The sequence below is a fragment of a genome, unplaced genomic scaffold (assembly GCF_019419815.1).
Source record: "Pyrus x bretschneideri cultivar Hongxiangsu unplaced genomic scaffold, Pyrus_bretschneideri_v1 Contig10, whole genome shotgun sequence".
NCBI lineage: Eukaryota > Viridiplantae > Streptophyta > Magnoliopsida > Rosales > Rosaceae > Pyrus > Pyrus x bretschneideri.
In genome coordinates, this window is record NW_025999391.1 from 2,975,695 (window position 1) to 2,994,087 (window position 18,393).

General features: G+C 36.6%; 2 protein-coding genes across 5 annotated transcripts; one reads left to right on the forward strand and one right to left on the reverse strand.

The window, feature by feature from the left end:
• Positions 1 to 3,792: 3,792 nt before the first annotated feature.
• LOC103962444 (epidermal growth factor receptor substrate 15-like 1) lies at positions 3,793 to 12,967 on the forward strand. 2 transcript variants are annotated; one of them, XM_048565565.1, is made up of 14 exons: positions 3,793 to 3,971; positions 4,622 to 5,891; positions 6,525 to 6,743; positions 6,845 to 7,077; positions 7,474 to 7,548; positions 8,652 to 8,723; positions 8,811 to 8,909; positions 9,298 to 9,369; positions 9,448 to 9,562; positions 9,974 to 10,042; positions 10,252 to 10,597; positions 10,680 to 10,809; positions 11,861 to 12,387; positions 12,424 to 12,967. In XM_048565565.1, the coding sequence occupies exons 1-14, from the start codon at positions 3,822 to 3,824 to the stop codon at positions 12,599 to 12,601; spliced, it is 3,555 nt and encodes a 1,184-aa protein (XP_048421522.1). In that variant the 5' UTR covers positions 3,793 to 3,821; the 3' UTR covers positions 12,602 to 12,967. The 2 variants fall into 2 exon arrangements, with proteins under 2 accessions (XP_048421522.1, XP_048421517.1); XM_048565560.1 differs by having other exon boundaries at positions 11,861 to 12,967.
• A 100-nt stretch (positions 12,968 to 13,067) lies between these two features.
• LOC103962443 (disease resistance protein RUN1-like) lies at positions 13,068 to 16,774 on the reverse strand. 3 transcript variants are annotated; one of them, XM_048565663.1, is made up of 5 exons: positions 16,245 to 16,774; positions 15,766 to 15,833; positions 14,538 to 15,633; positions 13,837 to 14,112; positions 13,068 to 13,743 (listed from the first exon to the last, which is right to left on the reverse strand). In XM_048565663.1, the coding sequence occupies exons 1-5, from the start codon at positions 16,692 to 16,694 to the stop codon at positions 13,249 to 13,251; spliced, it is 2,385 nt and encodes a 794-aa protein (XP_048421620.1). In that variant the 5' UTR covers positions 16,695 to 16,774; the 3' UTR covers positions 13,068 to 13,248. The 3 variants fall into 3 exon arrangements, with proteins under 3 accessions (XP_048421620.1, XP_048421618.1, XP_048421623.1); XM_048565661.1 differs by having other exon boundaries at positions 15,766 to 15,843; positions 16,177 to 16,773; XM_048565666.1 differs by lacking the exon at positions 15,766 to 15,833 and having other exon boundaries at positions 16,177 to 16,774.
• Between the last annotated feature and the right edge of the window lie 1,619 nt (positions 16,775 to 18,393).

Here is an 18,393-nt window from a genome sequence, read left to right on the forward strand (position 1 = left end):
ATACAAATAATCTGATGTATCACTAATAAAATAAGTATATTAATAAATACTTAAAGGGACATTTTGGATGTGGTCCCTATCTATTAATGTTTTTTGACTAAAACTTTTGTGATTTTTAGTTTTTTATCGAAGTCTGTAACATTAATGTAATAATGTATTTCTATGTAGGTTATTTTATTGTTAAACTAAAAATAAAATTTGTAGTTATTTATAATAATGAGATTCTAAATAAAAACTCATAATTTATGGGATTAAAAATATTAAAGATAAATTATACTCTCCAATGTATTATGTGCATACATGGGTGGGTACGTTCATAAAAAACTAACCAAAACATGGGTGCATTTTTCAAAAATACAAAAAAAAAAAGATATTAGGCTTAATAATTATTAAGCATTTCTTCTCTTAAACTTGACATGAATACATTCTTAAATCAACAAAATAGAATGTACCCATGTAAGTTTAAAAAATGGATTAGAGAAAATATTGAATGAATTTTATATGAAAAATGGATACATTTTATATTAAAAAAGGGTACATTTTTCATATAACAAATTGGTATATTTAGGAATGGGTACATATCATTCTTTTATAAAAATTTAATGGGTACAAACTTATTCTGATTTTATTTTTTATATTTTGGAAATGTTTGAATTCAAATTAATTAGGAGTTTAATAAGGGTGTGAGTATTAAATGTCACATCCCTGCCCGGGCCCCCACCATATCCCTGACTCAACTCCACCGTAGCACGATATTGTCAGCTTTGGGCCCCTGCCACACCCTCACGGTTTTGTTTCTGGGAACTCACACGAGAACTTCCTAGTGGGTCACCTATCTTGGGAATGCTCTCGCCCCAAACTTGCTTAACTTCAGAGTTCCTACAGAACTTAAAACCAGTAAGCTCCTAAAATGCCTCGTACTAGGTAAAGGTGGGAATATACATATAAGGCTTAGAGGATCCACTTCCCTGAGCGATGTGGGATGTTACAATCCACCTCCTTTAGGGGCCCGACGTCCTCGTTGGCATACTACGACCAGGGTTAGACTCTAATACCAAATTGTCAAATCCCGACCCGGGCCCCCACCACATCCCCGACTCGACTCCACCATAACACGATATTGTCCTCTTTGGGCCCCAACCACGCTCTCACGGTTTTGTTTTTGGGAACTCACACGAGAACTTCCTAGTGGGTCACCCATCCTAAGAATGCTCTCGCCCTAAACTCACTGAACTTCGGAGTTCCTATGAAACTCGAAGCTAGTGAGCTCCCAAAAGACCTCGTGCTAGGTAAAGATGAGAATATACATATAAGGCTTAGATGATCCACTCCCCTGGGCGATGTGGGATGTTACATTAAAACTCTAAATCAATTACTAATTTTTATTATAAAAATTATGTAACTTACTTGTAATTCATTAATATATTAATGCTAGGGACTTTGATCAAAATCTAAAAACTAATAAGGTCTTAATCAATGAACATTAGAAACTAAGGACCAGATACAAATTTTTTTGTACTTAAATAATATCCTAATCATCAATAACTACGTCATATAATTTACAAAATATGATTTAAAAGATAATCTCCATAGCATTACCCCAACTTCATATGGTACAAAATGGAAATTTGGTGTTGTCTTTGTCTTTGATGCTCTCAAGAGAAATGCAGCCATGTGGCACACCAAAATGGACGGACATGGATCCTCTCCAGATCCAATTGTCTTAATCCTAGGGATCAATGAGTCCGGGCTATTGAAATTTGATTCAACGGCTACAAACAGGGGCCTACTCTAAAAATTATAATAACTTTAACCATTGGATCAAATTTCAATGAACCGGATTCATTGATCCCTAAGATTAGGACAATTGGATCCGGAGATGATCCATTTCCAAAATGGACAACATGATGCTTAGGTGTCATTCTGTCATTTGTGCAGCCAAAAACAAAAGAATAAGACAAGGAAAGGGATCCGTCGGATCCCTTCCACCTGAGCCAATTGAGTAAAAAATTCGGACCTTTAAAATTTGATCCAACGATTACAAATAGAGAGTCTCTCATTAAAAGTTATAATAATTTTAAACATTGAATCAAATTTCAAGGATTTAAATTTTTTCCTCAATTGGCTCAGACGAAAGGGATCCAGTGAACATCCTTTCCTAAGGACAACGACAGGCGTGTGAGATGTCTAGTGTCGTTTGGTTGTAAAAGGAAAACTATATGTCTTTTGTGTCGTTTGAGTCGTGACATGACAAGATATGTGCCATGATGGACATTGTCACGTTGTCGTTTGCTTCTAATTCTGATTCGAACTCAATGCTTTGAGAGGCCTAGGCAATTGGGCTTTTATTAGCTAAAAGTAAGGCCCCTTTTGAAAGATAAAAACCCTTGTGGCCCATTGTTTGATGGCTAATTCATTATTGAACACTTGATGGCTAGTTTGGTACCGCTATGTTTTGAAAAAAAAATTTATTTTTGTTATGCCATAAGAATAAGAAGATGTGAAATAAAATAGTAAAGTGTTTGGTTAACTATAGTTATAAAAGTGTTTTTAGCAAAAAAAAAAACGAAAAAACCTATGTTATAATGTTTGGTAAATTTTATGTAAAATAGATGTGACTGTTTAAAATGAACCAAAAAATATATAATACTAGACGTGCTATTGATTTATAGTGTTTGGTAAATCTCCTAACTAAGTAAACATTTTGTATTAGCTTACATATATGATATATCAAAGGGAACTTGATGTATCAGAAATATTTGGTTCTTTATAATTACTCTAAGTAGGAAATTTTAATAGTTTGATGAACGTATGTATTGAATTTTTTCATTCGTGCTTAAAGATGGGAGAGTAAGGCTACAAAGCAGTCCAATAACCAAGTCTTTGTGAAAACTTCCTTCTGTTGAAGATGAAGAGATTTAGGGAGAGATACGACGAAATGGGACGGAGATTTTTAGTTTTTGGTATTAAATGGTTGATATTAATGCGTGGAATGAAATATTTTATTGAAAATAATAACATTAAAAAAAAAAAAAACTGAACTAGGCTAATTATGATTTAGTTCGGATTAGTCCAAAATTGTAGTATTTTAGTATATAAAACCTAAAGCAAACAACTCAAACTAGCATAATTTAACGTGTTTTAATGGTCCGTGCAACTTTTGTTTTGTTTTACCCTTTACTCTCACTAATGTATGTGAGAAATGATCTTCGCATTTCACTTTACCCCCTTGCACTCCTTTTCTTTTTTGCATTTAAAAAGAAAAAAAGAGTGAAAACGTTGATAACGTGTCATCGATGTTGTTATGACTAGGCAATATGGTAAGCTACACAGATGATGAGAAAGCCAATTTGCTTTGGATTTTTGACCCAAAAAAAAATGTCCCATGGGAAATGAAAATGACATCTCCTCCAAGATACGAAGCAGCTTGGAAAATGGTCTTCCCAACAAGGCCGTCATCGGATCTAATCATCAACCTTTATATGTGTTTTGAGGAATTTTCATTGGTAATACTTAATGGGCCGGGCTCATTAGAATAAGTGGCAGTTTTGAAATATCACTACAATACAGTACCAATTTTGTCACAAAAAATGAAAAGGAAAAATCGATTAATGCGACCGTCTTTTTACCTCAAACTATTGGCATCTCTCAGCGTCTCCGTCGTCTTCTTATTTTCCTCCTAATCGGAGAAGAATACGTCGTCGTTTTCTAAGGCTTCGGAGTCTTGGTCCTCCGAATTCGTGGTTTTCTGATTCTTGCCGGCGCTCCTCACGATTGATTCCATGGTCTGATCTTCCGCGAATCGCAATCCGACTGTGGCGATGGCGTCGGCTCAGAACCAATCTGCGAATGTGGATCTCTTCGATGCGTATTTCCGACGAGCAGACTTGGACCGCGATGGCCGGATTAGTGGCAATGAAGCCGTCGCTTTCTTCCAGGGCTCCGGTCTCGCCAAACAGGTCCTTGCGCAGGTACTCTCTCTCTCTCTCTCTCTCTCTCTATATATATATATATTTGTATATGCTTGTGTGTGTGTATATATATATGTATAATTGGATGTGTATTGTAGTGTGTATGATTATATTGTGTAATTATAGTGGTTGATCGGGATTTGATGCTGGTGGAAATGTGTTCCAAATCAGATTGATTTTGAATTTTTAGTCTAATTGTAGTTGAAGTGGTTAATGTCAGCTCGGGATGTCATAATTCTCTGATATAAATGCGGAATTGAAGTCCAAATGGTAGAACATAAGTAGATGAAGGGTTTATACTACAGTTGTGAGGTAGAGAGTTTTTAGAAATGTGTTATATGACACAGGGATTGACCAGGGATTGTTTATTACATTACAATAATGTAGTAGTGAAAACCTGCAGCATAAGATGACTACAGAACAGTTAGGATTGTAGCATACAAGGGAAATGTTCTTGGGTCATGATCATATCGACAAATAGGTTCTTGAAGCTGTATATTTGTTTTGCTGAAGGGATTTTCCGTATAAAATGATAACCGGGGGCATAATATGTTAAATATTGATTATATTAATGCACTTTCTCATTATTGTTTCGTAACAGAAGTTTGGATCTGTTCTAATTTATATTGGTTGCTTATGTTTATTGGCAGATATGGGCACATGCAGACCAGAGGCAGACTGGATTCCTTGGTCAGGCAGAGTTTTACAATGCCCTTAGACTTGTCACTGTGGCACAAAGTAAGAGAGAACTTACGCCAGAAATGGTAAAGGCAGCATTATATGGCCCAGCTGCAGCTAAAATACCTGCACCCAAGATAAATCTTGCAGCGACTCCTGCCCCTCAGTTCAATTCTGCTGCAGCAGCACCTGCCACTCAGGGTGGTGCTGTTACTCCGACGTCCTCGCAAAATCTTGGGTTTAGGGGACCGCAAGTACCACCTCAGTATAGTTCTTTTGGAGCAGCACCTGCCACTCAGGGTGGTGCTGTCACTCCAACATCCTCCCAAGATTTAGAGTTCAGGGGACCACAAATACGATCTCAGTTTAATTCTGCTCCAACAGCGACTCAGGGCGGTCCTGTTACTCCAACATCTTCCCAGAATCTTGGGTTCAGGGGATTACCTCCAAGTGTGAATGTGAACCAGCAAAATTTCATTTCTCAAGATGGAAGGTCAATTAGGCCTCCAGTGCCTCCATCTAGTTCTGATTCCCAACCCACACAGGGTGTTGCTGCCCCAGGCTTTCCCAGTGGAGGTTCAGTGGGTGGTCCTCAACCACAAAATTCAAGCATGTCAAATGATTGGGTTGGTGGAAGGGCAAGTGGATCAACGTCCGGGATACCCTTGCAGGTTGTAAACAAAGGGATCACTCCTTCTGCAACACAAGATGTATTTGGGCAGGCAACATCAGGACCAACAGCTTCCCTACCACCTAGGCCACAGGCAGGTTCTGGGATCAGACCACCAGGACCACCGACTAAGGATTCCAAACCATCAAATATATCTGGGAATGGCTTTGCTCCCGACTCATCTATTGGAGTCGATGTGTTTTCTGCAACCCCATCTCAACCAAAGCAGAATTTTCCTCTTGTCAGTGTACCCTTCTCATCAACCATTGTGCCAGTATCTGCTGGGACCCAGTCTTCAGCTAGCCCAAGTACACAGGTTGGTGGGCAGCCTGAGCCGGCCCAATCATTTGCAAAAGCAAACAACCAGGTCTCAGCTCAGACTAGTGCTGCTGGAGTTTCACCTGGAGCTGGGAACTCTGCTTCTAGTCAGTCCCATTTGTCATGGCCTAGGATGACTCAAACTGATGTTCAAAAGTACACCAATATTTTTGTGAAAGTTGACACAGATAGAGATGGGAAAATCACTGGTGAACAAGCCCGCGACCTATTCCTGAAATGGGGACTACCAAGAGGTAGTATTATTTTCTTTGAATTCATCTTTTAGCTTGCGTTTTACAGGCACAGGTGCCATGTGGTTATTGAAGCTCTTTTCTTTTGTTTGTTTCTCTTCTGTGTTAGCTTGTAACTAAACTGATGCATTTTTGCAAAACATGTATGATCCCTATCCTGTAGTTAAAGTTGTTTATGTTTCCTCTTCCGGGTGATGGATTGGTAATGTTTAGTTGGTGACATTTAGCTTGAATTCCTGAACATAAAAGGCTAGATCAAGCATCTTTTAGCTTGCATCTCATCAACCGTTGTGATGTGTTTGTATATTGATGTAAAACTTACTTGATGCCATAGATATTTTGGTAGATATAAAATTATATTTGGAAATCGGAGTAATTTTTTTCTGGACAATTGACATACAAAATCCATAAATACTATCTATCATGCCACATTATCTTGAAAGAGAACGTCGTTATTGCATGTGAAATTTCAGGGTGTGTTAAAACTCATATAGTGCACTTCTTTAAGCTGATAGTGCAGGCGTGGACACTGTCCATAGTTACAGTTATGCGCCTATATAGTATGACCACAAACATAACTTTTGGAAGCTATAAGTTCCCCTACTCTTAACTTTATGCTCTGTTTACATCTGTCAGAGGTTTTAAAGCAGGTGTGGGATTTATCCGATCAGGATAACGATAGCATGCTTTCTGTCAGGGAGTTTTGTGTTGCGCTATATTTGATGGAGCGGTTTAGGGAGGGACGCCCTCTTCCAGCAGTGCTACCAAGCAATGTTATGTTTGATTTATCCAATATTTTTCAACCTGCAAATAATTACTCCAATGCTGGCAATATAGCCTGGAGACCTGCATCTGGTATTCATCCATAAAACAAATCACTTTTTTTTTTCTTTGTTTTTTTGAAACCATACGTCTTTCTTTGATGGAGAATAGTTTCTTATTTTTCACTTTCAAAGGCTTTCAACAACAGCAACTGATGCCTGGTCCTGGTGCTCGGCACATGGCACCTCCAGCTGGAGGAAGGCCACCGAAGCCAATTGCTCCTTCTCATGCTGTGGAAAGGCAGCAGGCCAATCAGCAGAAACCCAGAGTACCAGAATTGGAGAAACATCTTGTAAATCAACTGAGTACAGAGGAGGTTAACTCGTTGAATTCAAAGTTCAAAGAAGCAACCGAAGCTGATAAAAAGGTACTTAGAACTTTAATGTTTCCCCAATTTTTTCAGCTTCAGCAGCAAAGTGATGTGTGCATGTTACATTCTGATAAATGTCAAATCATAACAAATATCCCAAAGACTTGGAATTCTTGTGATTGTGAGTTTTACTTTGCTCTTAATATTGCTCATTTCCATGGGCAAGATTTTGATCAAGTTTAAGAAGCAGGGAGGCTTTTAAGGGTTTTGAAGTTCATGATCAGTTCTTTGATATTAGTAATTTTAATGGTTGGCATTCCACATTTTTTTAGTGCATGGCATTCATTATACTTTCTTTTTGATACAGCATTTATTATACTTTATTGCTGTTTTGTTCCATGTTCAGCTTGTTTTTCCTCAACCTTTTGATGCGATTCCATTTGTTCTTTGCAGGTAGAAGAACTGGAGAAAGAAATTTTGGATGCTAGAGAGAAAATTGAATACTTCCGGGTCAAAATGCAGGAACTTGTGAGTATCTCGTGTTCTTTTCTGCCCTTTCTTTCTTGTATGCCATTGGTTGTGCATATTGAACATTCCACAGTAGTTTTAATTTTTGCGTTTGAATATAATTGTTCTCGATTGATAGATTTTTGGATGTCCTAATCCTTTGATGTTTTTAAATAATCTGCGGACTTCTTAGTATTTGATCTTTGCAGTGGTTTAAGATGCTTTTTTGAACAATTGGATGTTTGTGGTCTGAATTAGTATTGAGTCTTGAATTGACAAGTACTCTTGAGAGAAGGTGCAGATCACGTTTTATCATTGTCCTCTAGCTTTATATGTGTGGCTGAGATTGTGTAGGGAAGGAAATGTGAGCTCGGTAATTCCTGCAGAGTACATATGTAGTTTGGTGGTGATATGAAGGCTTTTGTGAGGGTGCAGTATGCCAGCAATTTATTTAGGGTTTCTTGGTTTGAGAGAAACACGAGGGTTTTTGAAAACTACATATTTGGGCGAGGAGTAGTTATGGAATAAAGTTAGATTTTGTTCACCACGTTGGCTCAGTATTTTCTCAATTTCATGATCTATATTTCTTAGTCATATTCTTTGATTGGAAAGATGCTGTTTTTGGATATTCTATGTTGAAGGTCCTGTATGTAGGAAGAAATTGTATTGTTCATGTAGTCTAGTTTTCATTGTTGTCTGTTAGCCGAAGAGATTGCACTGTTTGAATAAAATTGTGTTGAGGAGCTTTGGTAGGCAATTAAAGCATTCCTTTGTATTCACCACAATGGTGATGAAATAAAGATCCAAATTTGGTTGAACGGGGAACTGGGGGTTGGGAATATTTTATCATATGTGTAAATTAAGACCACATTCTTACAAGATAATTTTATCTTCCTTTAGGCTCGGAATAATTTAGAAGGCATTTGACTCAAAAATGTAATAATTTTTTATCTAGCTACTAGCCTAAGGAAATGATGTTTTTAACTTTCAGTTTTGAATGCTGATTCTGCATAATTGTGAATGCTGGTGCTTTATTTTAAGTCTCACATATATAGGGTGTGGTGTTGAAACTATGATGTATACCTTTTTATATTTGCTGTAATATATTTTCTTATTGGTATAAGGTTTTGTACAAGAGCAGATGTGACAATCGCCTCAATGAGATCACAGAAAGGGCATCTGCTGATAGACGTGAGGTATGCTGTTGGATACTTGAGACTAAGCACATATTTGCATTAATCTTTACCTACTGTCTTGGCTTAATGAATACTACATGAATCTAGGCTGAGTCCCTGGCTAAGAAATATGAAGAGAAATACAAACAAGCTGGAGATGTAGCTTCCAAGTTGACTATTGAAGAAGCCACGTTTCGTGATTTACAGGTACCCTTCACCACATATAAATTTGTGGACAATTAGTGACCCCATGTAGTGTATTTGCTTTTGCTCATTCGAAGATCAAGGTGTTAAAGGCTTGCTGTTTGTTTTGTTAGATCTGAGTCATAATTGCCTGTACATGTGATGTGAGATGGTGTGCTTTTATTTTTTATGAGATAAGTGCCAATCAAAATTAAAAAACAAGTATGACTAGGACGTTTTACTTTTTGGAGAAACAAAGAGAATTGTTTTATGGTTTTTGGGCTCGTTGGGATAGATAGCTGATGACAGAGAAAGTAGTGTGGGAAAATAGAATCAGTTGAATGGTCATACCCCTAGCAGTGTATTCATTTTATTATCACTGGACTGATTATCTTATGTGATTTATTTGCAGGAGAAGAAAATGGAGCTATACAGGGCAATTGTCAAGATGGAGCAAGAAGGTGATGGTGATGGCATGCTTCAGGTACCTTTGCACAACCTTGCTGTTTAAAAAATATCTTTGCTCAACTTTTCTAAGATCATTTCCAACTGAAATTTTCAGGATCGTGTTGATCGCATCCAATTAGATCTTGATGGGCTTGTGAAAACTCTCAATGAGCGCTGCAAGAACTACGGATTACGCGGAAAGCCTACAACATTAACTGAGCTTCCCTTTGGTAAGTTGATCTCTTAGCTAATTTCTTGGAAATCTAAGAATACTATATATAATGATAAGGGTACTTACATTAGCTTATTCTTTATCAAACTATCTGATGGATTGCACATAGAACACACTGTTTTTGGATATACTTTTGCTTTGGGTAGTCAAATAATTTCAATTTATTAATAGCATTGCCTTTCTAGAAGCCGAAAGTCATTCTGTTGCTAAATTATCAATATCCTACACAGAAACCCTTATTTTCACTATTGTAATTTTTCCTAATCACTCTGGTTTGTTTGATTATCAATAGTCGTATTCTACGTAGCTTTCATGAATGTGTCATTTTCTTTTTTGTTATTGTTCACTGCTGCGGTATTTGTACTACGTTGCATTTTATAATCTGAAAATTTATTTTATTTTCATATAGGCTGGCAACCTGGCATCCAAGAAGGAGCTGCTGACTGGGATGAGGATTGGGATAAATTTGAAGACGAAGGTATTGCCAAAAATGAGTTATTATAGGTCCAGTATTGTCTCTGAGATAATAAATTTCTTGTGGCACTTAAGATTCCTTTTACCTTTCACCTTGTGGTAAATGGATCATATTGCCCGCTTTTTGTAGTTTTTGTCGTCTGGTTGTGGTTTGCCATCCTGTTTAGGAGTTTTAGCTATTTGAGGTGATTGATTCAGAAGTTTAATTGTCAGGATTCACTTGTGTCAAGGAGCTCACTCTTGATGTGTCAAATGTCTTGGCACCTCCAAAACAGAAATCATCATCAGTTCAGAAAGAAAAAGCTCCCCAAGTTGAGAGTCCAACAACTGCTTCTTCACTTAAAGTTGATGTTAAGTCTGAAAAGCCTCAAAGTACAGATGAGAGGGTCGTTGAAAATGGAGCAGCATATGATAAAAATGAGGACGAGTCAGCAAAAAGTGCTCCGAACAGTCCATTTGCCAGCAGTACTGTTGGAAGCCCATCTAGAGAATTTTCAGATTCTAACTATGGAAAGACAACAGATGCAGATGCCTCACCCCGTAATAAGAAATCTCAAAGGTATAGTTCTCGATCTGTAGTTTTCTACATATTTCACCCTGATTGGTGCAAAGTTGTTGATATTCTAAACTTTCATGCTCAGTCATGATCATGCGGGTGCTGGGTCTATGTTTTCTGGCGACAAAGGTTCCGATGAACCAGCATGGGGGACATTTGACAATAATGATGACGTTGACTCGGTGTGGGGTTTCAATGCAGTTAGTACCACCAAGGTAAGCCGATATTGTCCGTTCAGTAATTATTTATTTTTATTTTTATTTTTGTATTTTTTTGTATTTTAGATTGCATTCAGTATTTATTTATTAGAACTCAATTGTTTGACCTTGTGTTTATGGTGACTGGATATTGCTTCATGATTGCTGTTAATACCACTTAGTTGTTTGTGGTGGTGACCACTTATCCTTGTTTTAAGAGTTTGCCTTAAGTGTCCTAATGCTTGCTGAGTTGTTTAGTTATTAAAGATGGTTCTGGGAATTGTAACATTATTTGAGTAGTTTCTATCTTCACCATTCTGATGGTTTCATCGTGCAATCAGTTAGTAGTATGGGTCTTTCAACCAAGTATGGCGAAACTGACTTTCCTGATTTTAGTTTTGGTTCACTGTAGATATAAAAAGAAGGGGTTGCGGGATTGTTCTTGGTGCAATTAATTGCACATTGAAGGGGACTCTGATTTAAGCCTTAGGTCTTGGTTAATCTTAGTCAAGATCTTTTTTGTGTTGACAACTTGACATTAACAAGAGATGGTGCCATATTGCGCCCACTTTTCGAATATTGACGGTTTCCAGGTTAACAATGTATTAATCATTGTTTAAAATAGTGACTGGAAAAAAGAAAGGAAAACTAATGAAAAAAGTTTGAAAATTTTGAGTTTTAACGATAAGGACAAAATAAAAGGGAAAGTGAATAGTACCAAGTTTGATTTTTTTGTGTAAAAATTTGGTTTTTCATTAAAGTGAACAGTACCACGGGCTTTTCTTTAAAACTCCCTAAAAAAGAAAGTTATGTTTCAAGTTAAAAAACTAGCATTCATTGTCATGTTAGAAACACTTCTTGTTAACATTTTGTAGCCGATGGAAAGTTTCCATTATTTTGCACCTTCCAAGTAGGCATGGACTCTAGGTTCCAGTGAATCTGCTTTCTTTTCTAATAGCATGTCGGTTATGTAGCACTTTCAAGCTTTTTGTTTTTGTGGTTTTATATTTGTTGTTATTGCTGGCATGCTGGATTGTGCTGTAACTGCTCATAATCGTGTCTGATGTAGGATATGGATCAGGAGAGTAACAAGGATCACTACTTTTCTGGCCCTGGGGAGTTTGGCCTCAACCCTATCAGGACTGGGTCATCACAAGGAGGTGGCTTTTCCCAGAAGAGCCGCCCTTTTACTTTCGACGATTCTGTTCCTAGCACACCACTCTCAGCCTTCAATTCAGGGTATTCACCGCCAAGGTACAAGGATAGCTCAGAACCTTCATTTGACACCTTTTCTAGGTTTGATTCGTTCAAAAGCACACAAGATACTGGATTTTTTCCTCAACCAGAAACACTCGGAAGATTTGATTCTATGCGCAGCAGTAGAGATTTTGATCATGGTAATGGTTTTCCAACATTTGATGACATCCCAGACCCGTTTGGCTCTTCGGCGCCATTTAGGTCATCGCTGGAAAGTCAAACTCCAAGAAGAGACTCAGACCCCTTCGGATCTTCAGGTCCATTTCGGACGTCACTGGAGAGTCAAACTCCAAGAAGAGAATCAGATTTTTTCGGGTCTTCGGCAGCGCCATTTAGGACATCATTTGACAGTCAATCGGCAGCGCCATTTAGGACATCATTTGACAGTCAAACTTCAAGAGGAGACTCGGACGCATTTGGGTCCTCTCCGTTTAGGACATCATTCGATGGTCAAACTCCAAGAAGAGACTCGGACCCATTTGGGTCTTCAGGGCCTTTCCGAACGTCATTGGAGACTCCGAGAAAAGACTCTGATCATTGGAGTGCATTTTAGTCAGGTGGTTGCTCTGCTTCGTTTTTGTGTCTGCTATTTGCCGTTCCAAGCCTTTCTATCGTGAGTGTTACGGGCCGTGGCCATGTTTTATGCTTGAAATCACTGTGCTTGTAATATGTCTTTTGTATTTCATTTATTTGTGTATGTATCTCGCTTTGTCTTCATTCTTTTTCCTTTAGCTTATAAGTTTTCTCCGTAATTTTGGAATGTTCCTAGTCCTGTTGAAGCGAAGACCCCAATAGTTTTATCGCTGTTACAAATTTGACGATTGTATTATTAAACTGGGGCTGTGCCTTTCCATTTTTTTTTGGTTGGCCTTAATTTGCTGTAAGTTTTTACCCTCCTTAATAAAATTTGTTCTCCTGATCTTTCTTTGTTCAAACAAGAACACTGTTTTGCCGGTGTTAGTCCAATCGGCCCTAGGCCTGTTGTGTTAATTAATGTCCACGTCTATGATACAAAGGCGAATTTCAAGATGCCGTTGGACTTGATTAAAGATGAGAAATATGATATTGCACACTTTGTCCACAACATTGCGCTTTATAATGTAAAAACAATACTAAAATGGTAAGAGCCTTGCCTATTTGTCGGTCTTATTTCTTTAACTTGCCACTCTCTTCAGCGCCGTGCAGCCTTCAGCTTCAACATTACATTAAGATTGAAGCTGCTTGATTGAACTTGCCATTCTTCTCAAGGCGATAGCAGTCTCTTATATCCAAGTAAGAAATGTTTTCGTTAGACCACACTGATTCAGGCAACTCCTCTATACCACTGAAATGTAAATCTAAGTATTCAATATTTCCTGGCATCTCTGGAAGATACTTGAGATTCATGCAGCATGCAAGATCAAGATGAGTAAGCTTGTGGAGATGTTGTGATTCAGGCAACTCCTTTATACCAGCGTAATGTAAATCCAAGTATTTAATATTTCTTGGCATCTTTGGAAGATACTTGAGACTGGTGCAGAATCTAAGATGAAGATGAGTAAGCTTGTCAAGATGTTGAAAACACCCAGGAATTTCAACCAAACTTTCACAGCCAGAGAGATTTATGTTCACAATGTTTAGACTCCCAGAGAGATTTGGAACTTCAGTTAGATTTGTAGAGTCATGCAGATCGATCACTTGTAAGTTCACAAGTCTCTGTATCAAGAGTAAATAGAAATATAAAGAATTAATATAATTTCTACACTTGATTTTATACAAGAATTAAAATAGGCATATAATATAATATACCTTCTCTTCTTTCCAAAGCTTCTTAACTTTGCTATTGGGCATATGAAGCTCAACTAGATTTTCCGGAGAAAAATTTGACGGCAAATATTCCAATGGATATCCCCACCACTCAAGATAACGAAGAGAATTGGGAAGGTCTATAGAAGCGTTGAATTTGTAGCCACCATACACAACTAGCAATCTCAGGTTAGACATCACTTTGAAGTCTACACGTTTCAATGGTAGCTCTGCAATGTTATACGAAGTAAGGAATATGGCTTCAACATTTGAAGTTTCCTGACAATAAGAAGAAAGTTTAAATGTGAATATATGTATGTGTTTTCAACATATTAAAATGTAATGTGCACTTGGAAAAGGAATTCTACAACGTTACATAATAATTTAGTATTTGCGATGGTAATGATGTACAAGTGTCTAAAATATCCAACATAATTGTATCCTCCTCTACTTGTCTTAAAAAACAAACATTTGTTCATATTCCAAAGACTTCCTAACACAATAAAAATTCAATCAAATTAAATTTTTTTTTTTTTTTTTTTACACGAATCTGATTTCTTTTTATAAATGCAAAAACACTACTCTTACCATCTAATTATACCGTCAATTGTACAGTCTCTATTAATCTCTAATAAAGATGAGACTCATATGTGTTTTTTCTACGAAAAGAAAAGAAAAAAAAATTGAGTGCATTTGACTCTTACCGTGTTACTTTTCAAAACATGATAAACATCCTCATCATTGAACAATCTACTCCGCTTACCGGAATCTTCAATGCATTGTTCTTGAACAATTGTCCTTCCCATTTCTTCAAGCAGATCATGCATCTCGATGGTTTCCCGTTCCCATCTTGAACCAATTGATATGAAAGACATATCAATGAGAATTCTAATTCCGACCGTTGCATAGAATCCACGAACATCTAACAATTGTTTTACCTCATCCACACCATGCCCTTTATGAAAACATGCTATATCCAAAAATATCTCCTTCTCATTTCTTCCCAATCCATCATAACTTAATCTCAACACTCTCTGGATATTTTCATTGGGAAATTGTTTCAATTTGTCCAATTCAGCTTCCAGGTCTTCTTTGCTCTTGCAATTTAGGAATGAGGACCCCAGAAGTATAAGAGCTAAAGGAATGCCTCCGGCATAATGCATCGCCTTTTCTGCCAACCCCTTATAATCTATTATACGAGAATTCTTGAAAGCACGCGAACAAAAGAGCTGAAGAGCGTCATCCGGTTTTAATCTCCCAACCTCATAGATTTTACCCTCTTCAACAGTTTGCCTAAGTGTGCCTCTGTTTCTACTTGTGATAATGATTCTACTTCCATTACCAAACCGAATACGATTGCCAACTAAACCTTCCATTTGCATTGAATCACTCACATCATCAAGAACAATGAGGACGTTTGTACGGCTAAGCCTATCTCGAACAAAAGTTGATCCTATGGATAGACCTTCTTCCTTTAATATCTGACTGAGAAGTGTATTTTGCAAGTGTTGTAACCCATCCTTTTGTTCTCTCTCCCTAACATTTCTAAGAAAACAACATGCTTCGAATTTAGAAGAGAGTTTGTTAAACACGGCTTCAGCAAGGGTGGTCTTTCCCATACCACCCATTCCCCAAATACCAACACTGATGCAAGCGTCCTGTGAATGAATGTCTAATAGCGATTCAATTTGCTCGATGCGGCTTTCAATTCCAACTAGGCCCTGTAAATCGCATGATGATTCATGACACAATTTGGTCAAAATATCCTCTACAACTTTCTTAACCAAATCAGCATCCGTCCTGGCATATATATGTATAATTATGTAGGAAAGTAATAGTTAGTCTTAAATCTATATACCTAGCACAAACAAAATCGACACAAGTTTAAAGAAAATTTAAAATTTTATACAAGTTAAAGAATTCGTTAGTTACCCATAATTTTTTGAATCAAAGCCAGATGTATTTGCTGCATTTGTCAAAGCATCCCTCCACTTGCGCACCTTGCCGATACTGTTCTCGAAACGTTGTTCACAGTTAATTTGGGATATTGTCATTCATGATTTATAAGAAGAATAACTGGAAATCGATTTGTATGCATTTAATTCATGTGTGGAGAAGAATTCTTAAGCTATCATTTTATCCATATTTCATTCACAACTTAATTTACTTGCTGCCATTTAATTTTGTTTTCATTAAATTCGTCCAAAATCCTAAACTAACTATGTAGGAAAGTAATAGTTAGTCTTAAATCTATATACCTTACAAAATCTTAGCACAAATAAAATCGACACAAGTTTAAAGAAAATTTAAAATTTTATACAAGTTAAAGAATTAGTTAGTTACCCATAATTTTTTGAACCAAAGCCAGATGTATTTGCTGCATTTGTCAAAGCATCCATCCACTTGCGCACCTTGCCGATACTGTTCCCGAAACGTTGTTCAAGTAGATCAAGTGCATAACTCCCCCGTTGTTTTCGTACATCCGATGGAAGGATGTCGTAAAAAATGGGTATAACCAACTGGCCATGGTTTTCCTTGCATTCTAGGATATGCACAAGCTCATCCAAACACCACGGGGAAGAAGCGTAGTTTTTTGAGAAAATGATCACCGAAAGCCGTGATTTTTCGATTGCTTTGAGAAGGGCAGGTGCGATTTCATCTCCTCTCTTAAGCTTGTCATCAACGTAGGTTGTGATTTTTTTCTCAAGCAAGGCAGCGTGAAGATGGCTGGTAAAAGTACGGCGGGTGTCCTCACCTCTGAAACTAATAAACACATCGTACTTTTTTGTAACAGCAGCATCAGCAGGAGTAGCAGCGGATGAAGAAGAAGAAGAAGAAGAAGAAGAAGAAGCCATATTCATAATCTCCAGTTTTCAGATCCAGGGAGTTGTTGCAGAGAGAATACTTGTTAATTGGAGGGGGAGAGAGAGAGAGAGAGAGAGAGAGAGAAACTAGTTTAGAAATAAGGATACAAAAGAAAAATAAAACCTTCTCCGCATTTAAGAAGGAAGTCCGGAGCACGGGAGTGAGGGATGGGGCCCTCCCATTACGCGCTGTGCGTACTCAGTTTTGAATTTTCCCGGTTAGTTCGTTAGAGACCAAAGTCTTTCAACAAATTTTCATGCCTGGTTACGAGAAAAGTAAGTGGTGAATCATCTTTATGGTTAGATTATTTTTCTTTACTCTATGTATCTCTAGTTCATACCTTTCATGTTCCCTTTAATATAAATTAGTATAGAATATCGCTTGTAATTAAAAAAAAAAAAATCCAAGTGTTTCTCCTTCAATTGATGTGTTTACACCTTTTACCTTTTACTTACAAAACTTTGAACTTTTTCCGTTGGTGACCAATTTCTTTCAAGAAATTTCCGAGCACTTTCAATTGAGTGCCTTTTTATAATTCCTAAAGCAATTAAAAAAAAAACAAGTGAATTTCACACTACAAAATCATGGAGAGCTAAGAAGAATTGGATAATGGGGGCCGAGTGGTCCCTTATGTTATATTTTTTTCATAAAGCAAAACGAATCGTTCTTTCTATGTTATATAAATCTTTTAGAACAAAACAATGTGGCCCTGATGTTATATATTTTTCTGAAAATTTAACTTTCCCCCTCCAAACTCATTTTTTCTAGCCTCTAGCCCATCATATAATATTTGTCCGAATAAAACCCAACGATTAGGATCCAACTAAGCAACTTACCAAATTAAGTTTGTGCGTCCGTTTTTATAATTTTTTGGATCCTTAATATACCCTATCTAAGCCAGTATGAAAAGTTCTTGTAATTTTGTTTTAATTGATCACGTGCATTGAATTTGGCAAGGTCTTGTATCCATGAAATATGGTTCTAGATGGAGGAATTAATTTGGTATTTTGTTTTTAATCTCGACAATAAATTTCAATTTGAATATACCTAATTTAGTGTTTATTTTCAACAATATCTATTGTTTAATTTTATGAAAATAATTTACCTACTATGAAAATTAATTTTATGAAAATAATATCTATTGTTTAATTTTATACCTATAGTATAATTACATGAAAATAGTTTACCTACTATGAAAACTAATTTTTTGAAAACAATATCTATTGTTTAATTTTATGAATATAATTTACCTAGTACATAATTACATGAAAAGAATTTACCTACTATGAAAATTAATTTTTTGAAAACAATATCTATTGTTTAATTTTATGAAAATAATTTACCTACTGTATAATTACATAAAAATTAATGTGCCTACTTTTTAAACTTGTAACAAAATTAAATTACCTACTTCTTTTTATGGTAATAGTGTACATAAATGTAGAATATATGTCTGTATATATTTGATCTAATTAGGTTTTGGATTGGAGGAGTTCACACAAAATTAAAAATATATTAAACAAATTAAATGTCTAAAAAGAAACGTATAAGAGATTTGGTGGCATGGTTTTGTAAATAAACACAAATTTATGGACATCTTTTATCCAACATGACATTGTCATCTCGAGGGATTGTACATAGAACACATTGTTTTTGGATATACTTTTTCTTTGGGTAGTCAAATATTTCAATTTA